This window comes from Cherax quadricarinatus, chromosome 86 (genome assembly GCF_038502225.1).
Source record: "Cherax quadricarinatus isolate ZL_2023a chromosome 86, ASM3850222v1, whole genome shotgun sequence".
Classification (NCBI taxonomy): domain Eukaryota; kingdom Metazoa; phylum Arthropoda; class Malacostraca; order Decapoda; family Parastacidae; genus Cherax; species Cherax quadricarinatus.
In genome coordinates this window covers 13,194,925-13,211,205 of record NC_091377.1, presented here as the reverse complement: position 1 = coordinate 13,211,205, position 16,281 = coordinate 13,194,925, and the positions used below count along the sequence as shown (strand labels likewise).

The window sequence follows — 16,281 nt, the reverse complement described above, 5'->3', positions numbered from 1 at the left end:
CTGTAATGTTAACACATTCTATTCCTTTGGCTATGAGATATTGTTAGAACCTGGTGAAGGCAATGGCAGAATGGTAATAGTTGGCAAAAAATGCACGAAAAGCTGTGGAATCTTTTATTTTTGGCAATGTTTTAGCTAGCATTGGCCTTTTTCACATACGTGAAAAAATCCAGTGTTGGGTAAAACATTGTATAAATAAAGGTCTGCTGCTTTTGTGTGTCTTCTATCAACTGTCAGAGCTTGTGTTCGTTCTTAATGTTCTTCAGAAGTTTTTAATGGTTGTGCATATTCTGCCTTCCCCACCCACAAGACTTGTGGTACTGACAAGCCTCGTGAGGCTTGTGCACCAGGGAACCAGTCCTTCCATGGGGCAACTAAGCTGCAGCTCTGGGGCCGACTGAGGATGATCCTATGTGCAGGGGGGCCAGCACAAAATGCCCATCATGACTGTGGCCACTGTTGTAGCTTTCCAAGAGGCAGTGTTCTTCCCCAAGTTGATCCTAGGGAGACTCCTACAGGTCCATGGCTCAGTGTCACTTGTGTGCAGGATCTCATGGATCAGGATTTCATTCCTGGTCAACAATCATGATTTTCTTGTTGGGAACCATTCTTCTTCTTTTGACAAACCAGCTGTATCCCACCGAGGCAGGGTGACCCAAAAAGGAAAACGAAAGTTTCTCTTTTTAAATTTTGTAATTTTTACAGGAAAATGGGTTACTAGCCCCTTGCTCCTGGCATTTTAGTCACCTCTTATGACATGCATGGCTTACAGAGGAAGAACTCTGTTTCACTTTCCCCTGGAGAAGGGAACCACTTGTCTGAGGGGAAAAATTTCATTGACATCTTCCTCCTGCCTGTAGAGTCAAGACTGCTCCTGTCCATGGAAGTGTTTCTTACCCTGTGACTGCACTTACTGTTTTGTAGGATGCCTGATGAGGCCTTTTGCTTGTGACTATGTTTGGGGAATTGCCTGCAGTTGTTAGTTCTAGTGTCTCTTGTGAATAGTGTCAGGGTTCATTACTATGGCTTACCTCTTTTTGGTGCAGACTTTGCTCATGGTCATGTGCAGAGTTCCACTCTAGTGCACTAGCTGGCACTCTGTCAGTAGCTCAGTTAATTTGCCTTTCACACAAGTTGGGGTACAGTCTGTGACCAGTTTCCTTGAATTTCACCTTCATTCAACAGCTGCCTATTCTATGTATATGGTGCTGGTGGTAGGATTACTGAGATAAAACACATGAAGGGTCTTATTTGAGTCTAGATAGGTGAATATTTTTGGGAAATGACTGAGATTAAATTCTTCTAGTCAAAACATGTTAATTGATGATGAACAGGAAGTGAGAAAATGTGAGTGGGAGATGTCGCAAACACATTCCTTTTTTTTCATATACATGTCATTCTTTTTCATGTGTAATTTACTTTTTCTATTGTCTGACCTCTAGATTCCATGGTGGTTGGATAACACACTTTTTTCTGTAATTGTTCTTTGTCAGAAATCATGTGTGACTAGATTCTGTCTCTAAAGGTAGGATTTATATTTCAGGCTACTAATGATCCAGTATGTTGTCTTGCTGCAAGTGAACGCATATTGATAATTGGCAGGGAATCAGGAAGCTTACAGAGATACACTTTACCACACGTTGCTCTCATTGCTCGTTACAGTCTTCCCTGCCGCCCACATCGCTTGTCACTTAACTGCAATTCCTCGTAAGTCGATTATTTGCTTTACCTCTTCTGAAGGGTAGGTAATAAAATCTTGTACATAATTGGTGCCAGTGCCAGTTTACAGTAGTGATGCTTGAAGTTCCCAAATACTTGAATTCAGTAGAGTAAACTTTTTTATGGCTCTATGTTGTACAATATTTTGCAGTGCAATTCAAAAAGTCAACAAAAAATTAAATGATATTATGCACTGTAAAGTTCTAAAGAATCACCTAATATAACATTAAGTTCTTCTTTCTTCATTCAACAAACTGGCCGTATCCCACTGAGGCAGGGTGACTCAAAAAGAAAAACAAAAGTTTCTCTTTTAACTTCAGTAATGTATACAGGAGAAGGGGTTACTAGAACCTTGCTCCCGGCATGTTAGTTGCCCCTTAGGACACGCATGGCTTATGGAGGAAGAATTCTGTTCCACTTCCCAATGGAGATAAGAGGAAATAAACAAGAACAAGAACTAGTAAGAAAATAGAAGAAAATCCAGAGGGTTGTGTATGTATATATATATGCTTGTACATGCATGTGTAGTGTGACCTAAGTGTAAGCAGAAGTAGCAAAATGTACCTGAAATCTTGCATGTTTATGAGACAGAAATAGAAGACACCAGCAATCCTGCCATCACGTAAAACAATTACAGGCTTTCATTTTACACTCACTTGGCAGGATGGTAGTACCTCCCTGGCAACCAATGCCACTTACAGTTGCATTCTGGAATCATCTTGGGCTTCAGTCACTATTAACCTCTTAAGTGTCTGTGCCATGGTATTATGGGCTTGAAGTGCTGGAACTATGCCATGAGCTCAGCTCACTCAGATAAGCAGTGAGCAGTAAATTTGAGCTTAGATATGAGACAATGGGTTGATGCAGTAAGTGTGTACCATATAAAAAGTATACTGCCCCATGTGAGAGCGTAATTCCGTACGTTTCCATCAAGTTTCAGTAATTTGGCCAATTTTACACAAAATTAAAAAAATCGAATATAAAAATGGCATCCAAAATAACACTGTAGGCATTCCAGCCACTAAAGCAACATTTCTTCTGTTAATTAATCATGTCCTCAATCCTCTACTGTATTATAATTGCCCTCCATTTTCAATTAATTGTCACACTTGAACTTGAGAAAATTGACCACTGTCTGGAAAATCTCACAACTCCTGCCCCAAACATCTTACTACTAGATTTCAACTTGAAACACCTAAAATGGAGAAATATAGCAAACAATGTTTTAGCAGAGATCACCCCGGGAGGCAGCTCAGATGAAAAGTCACACACGAGCTTTTAAATCTCTGCACCAAATTCACCTTAAACCAGCAAATAGAGCCTACAAGACTAGAAAATGTGCTGGACCTCATCTTCACTAACAATGACGATCTGATACGTAATATAACTGTATCAAAGACAATGCACTCAGATCACAACATAATAGAGGTATAGACACATATGCACAGGGCTCCGGACCAGCAAAATGTGAGCAGTCATGAAAGTCACTTCACGAAATTCAATTTCAGTAACAGAAACATACAGTGGGATCAAGTAAACCATGTCCTAAATGAAACAAGCTGAGAAGATATCCTAAACAACACGGATCCAAACATTTGCAGTAAAAAAATGAATTCTGTGGTTCTTGAGATCTGCTCAAGGCACATTCCATTAAGAAAAAGAAAGAGAATTTGTAAACTAGAAAGAGAGAGACGTTCCCTATACAGACGAAGGTGAAGAGTCGCAGAGCTGTTGAGTGGGGCCCATATATCTGAAATATGAAGGGAGGCACTGGTCAATGAAATTGCAAATATTGAACTTAAGCTGAAGGAATCTTATAGGAGACAAGAATCACAGGAAGTACTAAAAGCCATAAAGGAAATTGAAAAAAATAAAAAACAAAATACTTCTTCTCTTATGCCAAATCTTAGGGAAAAACAACATCCAGTATTGGGCCTCTGCTTAGGTGGGATGGGACATACACAGATGATAGCCAAGAAATGAGTGAGATCCTAAAGTCCCAATATGACTCAGTGTTCAGCGAGCCACTGCCCAAACTAAGGGTAGACAATCCAAATGAATTCTTTATGAATGAAACCCAAAATTTGGTCATCCCAAAAATCTCGGATATTATTCTAACTCCACAAGACTTTGAAGAGGCAATTAATGACATGCCCACGCACTCTGCCCCAGGCCCAGACTTGCGGAACTCTGTGTTCATCAAGAATTGCAAGAAGCCCCTATTGCATGCCTTTAGCATTTTATGGATAGGGAGCATGGACAAAGGGGTCATCCCACACATGCTAAAAACAACAGACATAACCCCACTCCACAAAGGTGGCAGTAAAGCAATTGCAAAGAACTACAGACTGATAGCACTAACATCCCATATCATAAAAATCTTTGAGAGGGTTCTAAGAAGCAAGATAGCCAGCCACCTAGATACCCACAATTACACAACCCAGGGCAACAGGGATTTAGAGCAGGTCGCTCCTGCCTGTCCCAGCTACTGGACCACTATGACAAGGTCATGGATGCTGTAGAGGATACATAAAATACAGATGTAGTATACACATACTTTGCAAAAGCTTTTGGCAAGTGTGATCATGGTGTAATAGCACACAAAATGCGTAGTAAAGGAATAACGGGAAAAGTTGGTAGATGGATCTTCAACTTCCTGACAAATAGAAAATAAAGAATAATAGTAAACAGAGTAAAGTCCCAGGCAGCCACGGTAAAAAGCTCTGTTCGACAAGGCACAGTACTTGCTCCCATTCTATTCCTCATCCTCATTTCTGATAAAGACAGAGATGTAAGCCATTGCTCCATGTTTTCCTTTGTGGAATGACACCCAGATTGCCATGGCAGTGACCTCCATTGAAGACACCGCGAGACTCCAAGTGGACATCAACCAAATCTTCGAATGGACCACTCAAAACAATATGAAGCTCAACGAGGAGAAATTTCAACTTGAAGAAACTTGGGAAACTTGAAGAAATTAAAAATGTGTCAGGGTATACAACTAATTCTAACCATACAATAGAGCAGAAAAGTAATGTGAAGGACCTGTTAGTGATAATGTCAGAGGATCTTGCCTTCAAAGACCAGTACACTGAGAGACAACACAATAAGTGTCTGGGGTCCAAGACTGTTCAGTTGCCTCCCAGCATACATAAGGGGGATCACCAATAGACCCCTGGCTGTCTTCAAGAAGGCACTGGACAGGCACCTAAAGTCAGTACCTGACCAAGCGGGCTGTGGTTCATACGACAGTTTGTTTGCAGCCGGCAGTAACAGCCTGGTTGATCAGACTCTGAGCCACCATGAGACCTGGTCTCAGACCGGGCCATGGGGGCATTGACCCTCAAAACCCTCTCCAGGTAAACTCCAGGTAAACACAAAAAATGCAAGTTTTACCTTATTATTTGGATTAATAAAATATACTCCAGAAGTATGTTCAGGTGCCAGTACTGACCGAATTTGTTCCCATAAGAAATATTGTGAAGTAGATTAGTCCATTTCAGACCCCCAAACATACACGTACAAACGCACTTACATAAATACACTTACATAATTGGTCGCATTAGGAGGTAATCGTTATGTGGGGGTCCACTGTATAACCAGGAATGAGTGGTCATGGTTTAGGGTATACCAACAATTCAAGGAGCAGACCTATAGTAAAAATCCATAAAAGAGACCAGGAAAAGGTAGGGAAAAGCCCTACGTGTCCTTGGGAAACTTGCCAAAAATCAAATATTTCCACTATTTTGAGCTTATTTCACGTTATTGTGGTCCTTAAACTAACCCAGTAGTATGTCTTCTATTCTGTTGAAAGATACCAAGAAATAGTTAAGTGATACCATGAAAATACCTTAAGCTCGCTATTTTAATTCAAACACAAGATCATAGGTTTGTTTTTTCATGCATTATGTGGGGCAGAATTTTTTATACCATGCACATTCACTGCATGGACCCCCTTCTCTTATGCCTAGGCCAAAATTTACCACTCACAGCTTACCTGAGGGAGCTGAGCTCAAAACATAGATCTGTGCAAGTGACACTGGCATCAATAATGTAGATCTACATAAGAGACAGTGAAGAGGTTAACCATGGCACTCATGAGAAAGAACTAAGAATAAACATGAATCTATGACTGTGTTGAAGAAAATTTGATAGATATGCTTAGAGGTGATGCATGTGTGATGGAAACTGTTCATGAGAAGTACAGTGCCAGGACTTTAAATGGAGGGGTTTGGGATATTAGCTGCTTAGTGAGGCATCTAAACTAGTGTATCTGTGTGCCTCTGCAAAGACAGTGATACCGTGAATGATGGTGAAAGTATTTCTTTTTTTTTGGGGGTCACCTTGCCTCAGTGGGAGATGGCCAGTGTTAAAAAAAAAGAAGTTAGGCTAGGTTGGGTCTGGTTAAATAAACCTGTAGAAACATATTTATTCACATATAAGCACACTTTTCTTTTTCTGTCTCATAAACATGCTAGATAACAGGGATATCTTGCTACTCCTACTTACACTTTGGTCACACTTCACAGACACACACATGCATATATATATATACATACATCTAGGTTTTTCTCCTTTTTCTAAATAGCTCTTGTTCTTCTTTATTTCTTCTATTGTCCATGGGGAAGTGGAAAAGAATCTTTCCTCCGTAAGCCATGCGTGTCGTATGAGGCGACTAAAATGCCGGGAGCAATGGGCTAGTAACCCCTTCTCCTGTAGACATTTACTAAAAAAGAGAAGAAGAAAAACTTTATAAAACTGGGATGCTTAAATGTGCGTGGATGTAGTGCGGATGACAAGAAACAGATGATTGCTGATGTTATGAATGAAAAGAAGTTGGATGTCCTGGCCCTAAGCGAAACAAAGCTGAAGGGGGTAGGGGAGTTTCAGTGGGGGGAAATAAATGGGATTAAATCTGGAGTATCTGAGAGAGTTAGAGCAAAGGAAGGGGTAGCAGTAATGTTGAATGATCAGTTATGGAAGGAGAAAAGAGAATATGAATGTGTAAATTCAAGAATTATGTGGATTAAAGTAAAGGTTGGATGCGAGAAGTGGGTCATAATAAGCGTGTATGCACCTGGAGAAGAGAGGAATGCAGAGGAGAGAGAGAGATTTTGGGAGATGTTAAGTGAATGTATAGGAGCCTTTGAACCAAGTGAGAGAGTAATTGTGGTAGGGGATCTGAATGCTAAAGTAGGAGAAACTTTTAGAGAGGGTGTCGTAGGTAAGTTTGGGGTGCCAGGTGTAAATGATAATGGGAGCCCTTTGATTGAACTTTGTATAGAAAGGGGTTTAGTTATAGGTAATACATATTTTAAGAAAAAGAGGATAAATAAGTATACAAGATATGATGTAGGGCAAAATGACAGTAGTTTGTTGGATTATGTATTGGTAGATAAAAGACTGTTGAGTAGACTTCAGGATGTACATGTTTATAGAGGGGCCACAGATGTATCAGATCACTTTCTAGTTGTAGCTACACTGAGAGTAAAAGGTAGATGGGATACAAGGAGAATAGAAGTATCAGGGAAGAGAGAGGTGAAGGTTTATAAACTAAAAGAGGAGGCAGTTAGGGTAAGATATAAACAGCTATTGGAGGATAGATGGGCTAATGAGAGCATAGGCAATGGGGTCAAAGAGGTATGGGGTAGGTTTAAAAATGTAGTGTTAGAGTGTTCAGCAGAAGTTTGTGGTTACAGGAAAGTGGGTGCGGGAGGGAAGAGGAGCGATTGGTGGAATGATGATGTAAAGAGAGTAGTAAGGGAGAAAAAGTTAGCATATGAGAAGTTTTTACAAAGTAGAAGTGATGCAAGAAGGGAAGAGTATATGGAGAAAAAGAGAGAGGTTAAGAGAGTGGTGAAGCAATGTAAAAAGAGAGCAAATGAGAGAGTGGGTGAGATGTTATCAACAAATTTTGTTGAAAATAAGAAAAAGTTTTGGAGTGAGATTAACAAGTTAAGAAAGCCTAGAGAACAAATGGATTTGTCAGTTAAAAATAGGAGAGGAGAGTTATTAAATGGAGAGTTAGAGGTATTGGGAAGATGGAGGGAATATTTTGAGGAATTGTTAAATGTTGATGAAGATAGGGAAGCTGTGATTTCGTGTATAGGGCAAGGAGGAATAACATCTTGTAGGAGTGAGGAAGAGCCAGTAGTGAGTGTGGGGGAAGTTCGTGAGGCAGTGGGTAAAATGAAAGGGGGTAAGGCAGCCGGGATTGATGGGATAAAGATAGAAATGTTAAAAGCAGGTGGGGATATAGTTTTGGAGTGGTTGGTGCAATTATTTAATAAATGTATGGAAGAGGGTGAGGTACCTAGGGATTGGCAGAGAGCATGCATGGTTCCTTTGTATAAAGGCAAATGGGATAAAAGAGAGTGCAAAAATTATAGGGGGATAAGTCTGCTGAGTATACCTGGTAAAGTGTATGGTAGAGTTATTATTGAAAGAATTAAAAGTAAGACGGAGAATAGGATAGCAGATGAACAAGGAGGCTTTAGGAAAGGTAGGGGGTGTGTGGACCAGGTGTTTACAGTGAAACATATAAGTGAACAGTATCTAGATAAGGCTAAAGAGGTCTTTGTGGCATTTATGGATTTGGAAAAGGCATATGACAGGGTGGATAGGGGGCAATGTGGCAGATGTTGCAAGTGTATGGTGTAGGAGGTAGGTTACTGAAAGCAGTGAAGAGTTTTTACGAGGATAGTGAGGCTCAAGTTAGAGTATGTAGGAAAGAGGGAAATTTTTTCCCAGTAAAAGTAGGCCTTAGACAAGGATGTGTGATGTCACCGTGGTTGTTTAATATATTTATAGATGGGGTTGTAAGAGAAGTAAATGCGAGGGTCTTGGCAAGAGGTGTGGAGTTAAAAGATAAAGAATCACACACAAAGTGGGAGTTGTCACAGCTGCTCTTTGCTGATGACACTGTGCTCTTGGGAGATTCTGAAGAGAAGTTGCAGAGATTGGTGGATGAATTTGGTAGGGTGTGCAAAAGAAGAAAATTAAAGGTGAATACAGGAAAGAGTAAGGTTATGAGGATAACAAAAAGATTAGGTGATGAAAGATTGAATATCAGATTGGAGGGAGAGAGTATGGAGGAGGTGAATGTATTCAGATATTTGGGAGTGGACGTGTCAGCGGATGGGTCTATGAAAGATGAGGTGAATCATAGAATTGATGAGGGGAAAAGAGTGAGTGGTGCACTTAGGAGTCTGTGGAGACAAAGAACTTTGTCCTTTGAGGCAAAGAGGGGAATGTATGAGAGTATAGTTTTACCAATGCTCTTATATGGGTGTGAAGCATGGGTGATGAATGTTGCAGCGAGGAGAAGGCTGGAGGCAGTGGAGATGTCATGTCTGAGGGCAATGTGTGGTGTGAATATAATGCAGAGAATTCGTAGTTTGGAAGTTAGGAGGAGGTGCGGGATTACCAAAACTGTTGTCCAGAGGGCTGAGGAAGGGTTGTTGAGGTGGTTCAGACATGTAGAGAGAATGGAGCGAAACAGAATGACTTCAAGAGTGTATCAGTCTGTAGTGGAAGGAAGGCGGGGTAGGGGTCGGCCTAGGAAAGGTTGGAGAGAGGGGGTAAAGGAGGTTTTGTGTGCAAGGGGCTTGGACTTCCAGCAGGCATGTGTGAGCGTGTTTGATGCAAAATATGGCTGTAACATGTTCAGCAATGCAGTGGCTGAGTATAGGTAGGAAATGTTCTTGTCAGTACACATATCATTCATGGGTCAAACATGGGTTGTACACCCACTCAAATGTGCCTGTGTTATATACAATGCACCCCTACAAATGTATGGATCTGTAACTAAGATATAAATGTTGAATGAATGAATGGTGGTGAATGCGTTGTTTTCTCTAAAGAATAAAAAGTCACAGTACCGTGACTGTAACAATACACAAATAACCTGCACATAAGAGAATGAAACTTGTGATGATACAAGTTAATGGTCCAAGTTGGATCGAAACGTCATGATAAATTTCATTCTCCTATGTGCAGGTTATTTGTATGTTGTCCTCGTGTCACCTTGCCTTGGTGATACACAACCATTGAGGTAAAGAAAAAGATAGATCTGAAATTTCAGAGCCTTAATTTAGTATTAATTTTTTCTGACTTGAGGAGATGAATATAATTTTGTAATTTACTATTGAACAACTTTGGCAGGATGTTTGTTCCATAGTTTTAACATTATGTTTTAATTTTAGGCGGCTGGCCATCATTGATATCACTGGCTTGCTTACATTCTTAGAGCTGGATACTCGCTCCACAGACACTGGCTCTGAGGTAAGTCTCTTTACGCATTTTTGTTTACTGGCTAAGAACTGTTGTCCTACCTCAGTTTATTGCAAAACCCAGCTCTGCATAGTATGCAGTTTGCAGAAAACAAAAAAGAAAGTTTGCCTCAAAATAAAATGTTTGGAAAAAGATGAATAAAACATACAGACAGATTAATAAGCTTTATTGGGGAATTTAGACAATATGAAACATCAGTATTTTGTCATTTGATTTTTTGATATTTTATTTATTTATTTTTTCAACAAGTCGGCCGTCTCCCACTGAGACAGGGTGACCCAAAAAGAAAGAAAATCCCCAAAAAGAAAGTACTTTCATCATCATTCAACACTTTCACCTCACTCATACATAATCACTGTTTTTGCAGAGGTGCTCAGAACACAACAGTTTAGAAGCATGTATGTATAAAGATACACAACATATCCCTCCAAACTGCCAATATCCCAAACCCCTCCTTTAGAGTGCAGGCAATGTACTTCCCATTTCCAGTACTCAAGTCCGGGTATTCTAGGTAGTAGGCTGGTAGACAGCAACCACCCAGGGAGGTACTACCGTCCTGCCAAGTGAGTGTAAAATGAAAGCCTGTAATTGTTTTACATGATGGTAGGATTGCTGGTGCCCTTTTTTCTGTTTCATAAACATGCAAGATTTCAGGTACGTCTTGCTACTTCTACTTACACTTAGGTCACACTACACATACATGTACAAGCATTTATATATACATACCCCTCTGGATTTTCTTCTATTTTCTTTCTAGTTCTTGTTCTTGTCTATTTCCTCTTATCTCCATGGGGAAGTGGAACAGAATTCTTCCTCCGTAAGCCATGCGTGTTGTAAGAGGCGACTAAAATGCCAGGAGCAAGGTGCTAGTAACCTCTTCTCCTGTATATATTACTAAATGTAAAAGGAGAAACTTGTGTTTTTCCTTTTGGGCCACCCCGCCTCAGTGGGATACGGCCGGTGTGTTGAAAGAAAGAAAGAAAGGATTGCTGGTGTCCATTTTCCTGTCTCATGAGCATGCAAGGTTTCAGGTACGTCTTGCTACTTCTACTTACACTTAGGTCACACTACACATACATGTACAAGCATATATATACACACCCCTCTGGGTTTTCTTCTATTTTCTTACTAGTTCTTATTCTTGTTTATTTCCTTTTATCTCCATGGGAAAGTGGAACAGAATTCTTCCTCTGTAAGCTATGCGTGTTGTAAGAGGCGACTAAAATGCCAGGAGCAAGGGACTAGTAACCCCTTCTCCTGTATAAATTACTAAATTTAAAAAGAGTAACTTTCGTTTTCTTTTTGGGCCACCCTGCCTTAGTTGGATACGGCCGATTTGTTGAAAAAAAAAAAAATCCGGGTATATAAAAATAACCAGTTTCCCTGAATCCCTTCACTAAATATTACCCTGCTCACACTCCAACAGGTCCCAAATACCATTCACTCCTATATAACACACTCACGCATGCTTGCTGGAAGTCCAAGCCCCTCGCCCACAAAACCTCCTTAACCCCCTCCCTCCAACCTTTTTGAGGACGACCCCTACCCTACCTTCCTTCCCCTACAGATTTATATGCTCTCCATGTCATTCTATTGTGATCCATTCTCTCTAAATGACCAAACCACCTCAACAACCCCTCTTCAGCCCTCTGACTAATACTTTTATTAACTCCACACCTTCTACTAATTTCCGCATTCTGTTTGAGACTTGACTGATGGCAAACTTTTTAGGTTTCATGCCAAATATTATTTTTTGGAGATGCTTTATTACCGTTTCCCAAGATGCTACCTACAATAGTTGACTAACATCTAGATATGTATGTACTTACTGCTAGGTGAAGTGGGCAGCAGGTATAACAGACTTACCCATATGTCTTGCCTAACCAGGGAATCTTATGCGAGGAATTCAGTGTAGAGATTAGTAGAGAGTAGGATTTCCAGGAGACTGAGAAGGGATTGTTGAGGTAGTTTGGTCATTTCGAGAGGATGAAGCAGAAGAGGATGACTAATACATAAATAATCTGTACACAGGAGAGAGCTTACAGTGACATTTTGATTTGGCTTAAACCATTTACAAGTCACACAGTGTGACCTGTAAATGGACCAAGTCAGACTGAAACATCATTACGAGCTTCTCTCTCCTATGTGCGGGTTATTTGTATATTGTTCCAGTGATGGTATTGTGCCCTTTTGTTCTTTAGGAATACTAAGAAAAAGCAGAAGTCTGGGGTGGAAGATAAGACAGGTAGGGGTCATCCCTAGCGGTCTTGAACACACAGCAGACTTAGATTTAAGTGAATGGAGATGAGTGGTTTTTATGACTTAACATTCTGGTGGAGTTTGAGCAAGGTAGATATGGAAACCAGTCAGCTGGACTTGAGTCCTGGAGGTGGAAAGTAGTGCTTGCATTCTAAAGGAGGAGCGAGGATGTTGCAGTAAGGAGGGCCATTTGATCTGTGATGCCAACATGTCATAAGCATGCTGGTATGAATGAATGATGGTGAATGTGTTTCCTCTTATTTGGGTCACTCTACCCTGGTGGGAGACTAGCTTGTGTTAAAAACTATGAACAGTACTACAATTACTGGCCATCTCAGCATTTGAGATTTTCATCTTTTTAGCTCTGGCATGCAATACTATTTTGTAGTGAATAAAAAAATAAAGAGGCTGCAAATAAAGTGCTTAATGTATCTGCCCAGAATATAATTTAAAATAATAAAGTGAAATTAGATAGATTAAGATTTCATAAGGATATAGGAAAGCATAGTTCTGGCAATAAGTCTGTACCATAGATGACTGAGCAGATACATGAGTGGGACTGGTAATGTGAGAGTTAAAGCTGCCTAGCATGGGCCAGTAGATCTGAACTATCCTACATTATTCCTATTGGGTTTTCTTGCTCTTGCCAAATTCTGTCTCTCTCTCTGGCGGAACTTTATCTCTTTTCACCTCTACTGCTACTACAAGAGTTGGTGGCAGCATATATTCTTAATTGAGGGAATTGAGTCCTACCTTTCCTTTCTTTCAAATTGTATTTATTTCCTCCATTTTTCCCATTTTTGTATATATTTTAGTCCACTCTGATCTGTGCCTGTGGGAATATAGAAAAGATGGCATTGTATGGTGCTTTGTCAACCCAAGGGTGGGACTGGAGTGGCAACTTCATTTCACTGTATGTTCTTATAGTAGTTGTGAATAAATAGATTATGTACAGCACCTCCTAGCATAATAAGTAGGTTTACTGCAGTGTATTGAAGTTTATAGATTTCATCCATTCAGAAATATTACTCATGTGCAGGAAGCTTTTTCAGTCAAATACACAGGTGACTTTTATATCAGAGATAGTGAAAGAAGTTGAGAGGTACTTTTAAGATGTTCAGTCCCTTAGTCTTGAAGAGTTGATAGATGCTCTGTTCCTTTGCCTTGATTGAAGGTGTTTAATCCCTTAGCCTTGAAGAGTTGATAGGTGTTCTGTCCCTTAGCTCTTATTGAAGGTGCTCAGTATTTAAATATTTAAAGCAGAGGAATGAAGGTGGAGTCTTAAATTCTGGAGGTAGAGGCGAGGTGCATCAATTGGAGACTGCATCACAGGTGGAAGAGACCCACTAGTAGAAGTAGGTCATGACAATATGTTTAACCAGCTGTTAACAATACACTTGTAGTAGATATCCTCTGTACCAAGAGTCTGTGGTGTTGCTGTGTCAGACAAGTATTAAACATTATTGGTATGAACCAGTAAGTTGATGGATAAGACACAGCTTATAATATTGCTTTGTTAAAGAACAAATAATACCCTTGTGATGAAAATAGCTTTGAAAAGCACTTTCATCATACCTGTCAAACACAGCAGTATCATGGGACTTTGATACAGGGATTTCCTCAGTGCTTGCCTAACCTGTATGCATGATCTACATACACTAGTGGATTCGTCAGGTGGTGACTCTGCCTCCCCCTACTGCTACTCACCTGACTTCAATATGTAAGAAACCTCTCTGCACATATGCTGTACATTTCTCTAGATTGATGGACTGAACACATTGACTCCAGCCTTACGGACTGAATACCTCAATCTCCTCATCTTCCACTATTGTTCTCTGTAAAGATTCCCAAATTTTGCACGAGTGTCTCATTCTGCAGGTGATGGGTTCCATATTGAAATTTGAGCGTAAAGATGTATGGGACATGTGTTGGGCTCAGGACAACCCAGAGTTATTTGCCATGATGGAGAAGACTCGCATGTATGTCTTTCGTAACATGGATCCTGAGGAGCCTGTTGCCAGTTCTGGTTATCTCTGCAGCTTTCAGGTAAACCCTCTTTTAAAACTTTTTTTTAATTCCTTTAATTAACAAAGATTTTTTTTTAAAACATTGCAGAGATGAGTTACATTAGTTTAGAGCCTTTGCTATAATCATTATAATAATAATAATAATAATAATAATAATAATAATAATAATAATAATAATAATAATAATAATAAATAATAATAAAATTTTATTTCTTTGCTAAGGTTACAATGTGTGTTTACATTTAATAATTTGATTGGTACAAAGAAAGCCACTATCATGCCGAGGCATTTCAGGCAGACTTAACCTAATACTTATAGACTACTTAAGTCTAGACAGGTGAAGAGTGGTAGAATACAAATATTCAATATTTTACTCTATTATTAATATGAGGTAGTACAATTTATGATACAAACAAACACATTTAAGTTTGTAATTAAGTTTGTTTACTCTATTATTAACCCTTTGACTGTTGCAACCCCAGTTCTGAAACTGTCTCCCTGTGTTGCAAAATGTTCGGAAAAAAAAAATGATTTTTCTTACCAAAATGTTAGGATTAATTTACTGAGCTCAGCTCACTCTGATAAGCTGTGAGTGGTAAATTTGGGCCTAGATATGAGAGAATACATCTATGTGGTATGTGTGCACCACATAAAACAAATCCTGCAGCACACAGTGTATAATGAGAGAAAAAACTGAGACTGTGATTTTCGATTAACCTGCAAACGGTCCAAATGTATATATACGTTCTCTCCCATAGTGCCCCAAATTTTTGGAGAGAAAAAATTCGTTTTTTAATAGGAAAAAGAGCATATGGTACCCAGGCATCCCCAATTATTTTAATATGCCACACAGTGAGTGCGCACACCCATTCTCTCATGTCTAGGCGACTCAGGCTTATCGTGGCAGTGTTGAATGTATGACAAATAAAATGTATATATACGTTTGGGGCACTAGCGGTAAAAACGTATATACACGTATACGTTTGGGCCGTTTACGGGTTAAAACAGCAATTTGCAGTGTTTTTTTGTGTGTTTTTTATAGTTGTATTTGCGATTTCTTGGTCTCATTTGATAGAATGGAAGACATATTACAGAAATAGAGATGATTTTGATTGGTTTTAGCACAGGAAATGGCTTGAAACTGAGCTCAAAGTAGCGGAAATGTTAAATTTTGCTGATGTTCAAGAGTGAACAAACAACCTCACACGTCTAATACACGCCAGCTGGTGGGTCTAATATACATTCACAAATGTGGTGATGATATTTATACAATTATTACAATATTTCATAACAGTAAATCTTCTATTTTTTGGTTTGAATAAAAATTAATTTTGTGAATAAAAAATCAAAATGGAATTCATTTGTAAAGCCTCAAAACGTAACTAATAAACAGAGGAAATATTAGTTTAGTGCCAGGAATACCTACATTGTTTATTCTGGACCCTATTTTGAAATTGGAATATTTTGAACTTTGTGTTAAATTGGCCAAATTACCAATTTCCGATCTCTTTATTTTGTAGTTGAAACAGTTGACTTGGCGATTTCTTGTGCTCAGTCGATAGAATAGAAGTATTACTAGTGAAATAGCTAAGAATTTGGTCGACTGGAATAATGTAATTGGCCTAAAATGGGAGTCAAAGTCGGCAAAATCGCCGATTCATAAATATCGCCGACACATCAAAATTCACAAGAGCATAATTTCGTCAAATTTCCATCAAATTTCATATTTTTTGTTTTATTACTTTCAGAAAAAGATTCTCTACCATTTCATAAGAAAAAATAATTTTTTTTTTGAAAATTCTTGGACCCTGGTGTGCACTTTGAAATTTGGCCTCTGGACCCTGAAAGAGTTAAAGCTCCATAGTGATAAAATGCATGTACAGTACACTCATTACTTATCTTAAAATATTTGTAGTCTTAATGTAGGGTGAAAGGTGAAAAGCATTTATTTGTAGAAAGTCGTGTGGTAGGTAGGATAGTGTAG

At 39.3% G+C, this 16,281-nt stretch overlaps 1 protein-coding gene across 3 annotated transcripts in view; it reads left to right on the top strand.

Annotated features, from left to right (window-relative positions):
- The window catches only part of Oseg4 (intraflagellar transport protein Oseg4), a 196,924-nt gene that overhangs the window by 82,289 nt on the left and 98,354 nt on the right, over positions 1-16,281 (top strand). For all 3 annotated transcript variants that reach the window (XR_008409185.2, XR_008409184.2, XM_053797432.2), the window contains exons 12-14: positions 1,544-1,707; positions 9,924-10,002; positions 14,149-14,316. Coding sequence is in view for 1 of the 3 variants with exons in the window: in XM_053797432.2 (XP_053653407.1) it covers positions 1,544-1,707; positions 9,924-10,002; positions 14,149-14,316 (411 nt within the window). In the remaining 2 variants the exon portion in view is untranslated. The remainder of the gene's footprint in view (positions 1-1,543; positions 1,708-9,923; positions 10,003-14,148; positions 14,317-16,281) is intronic.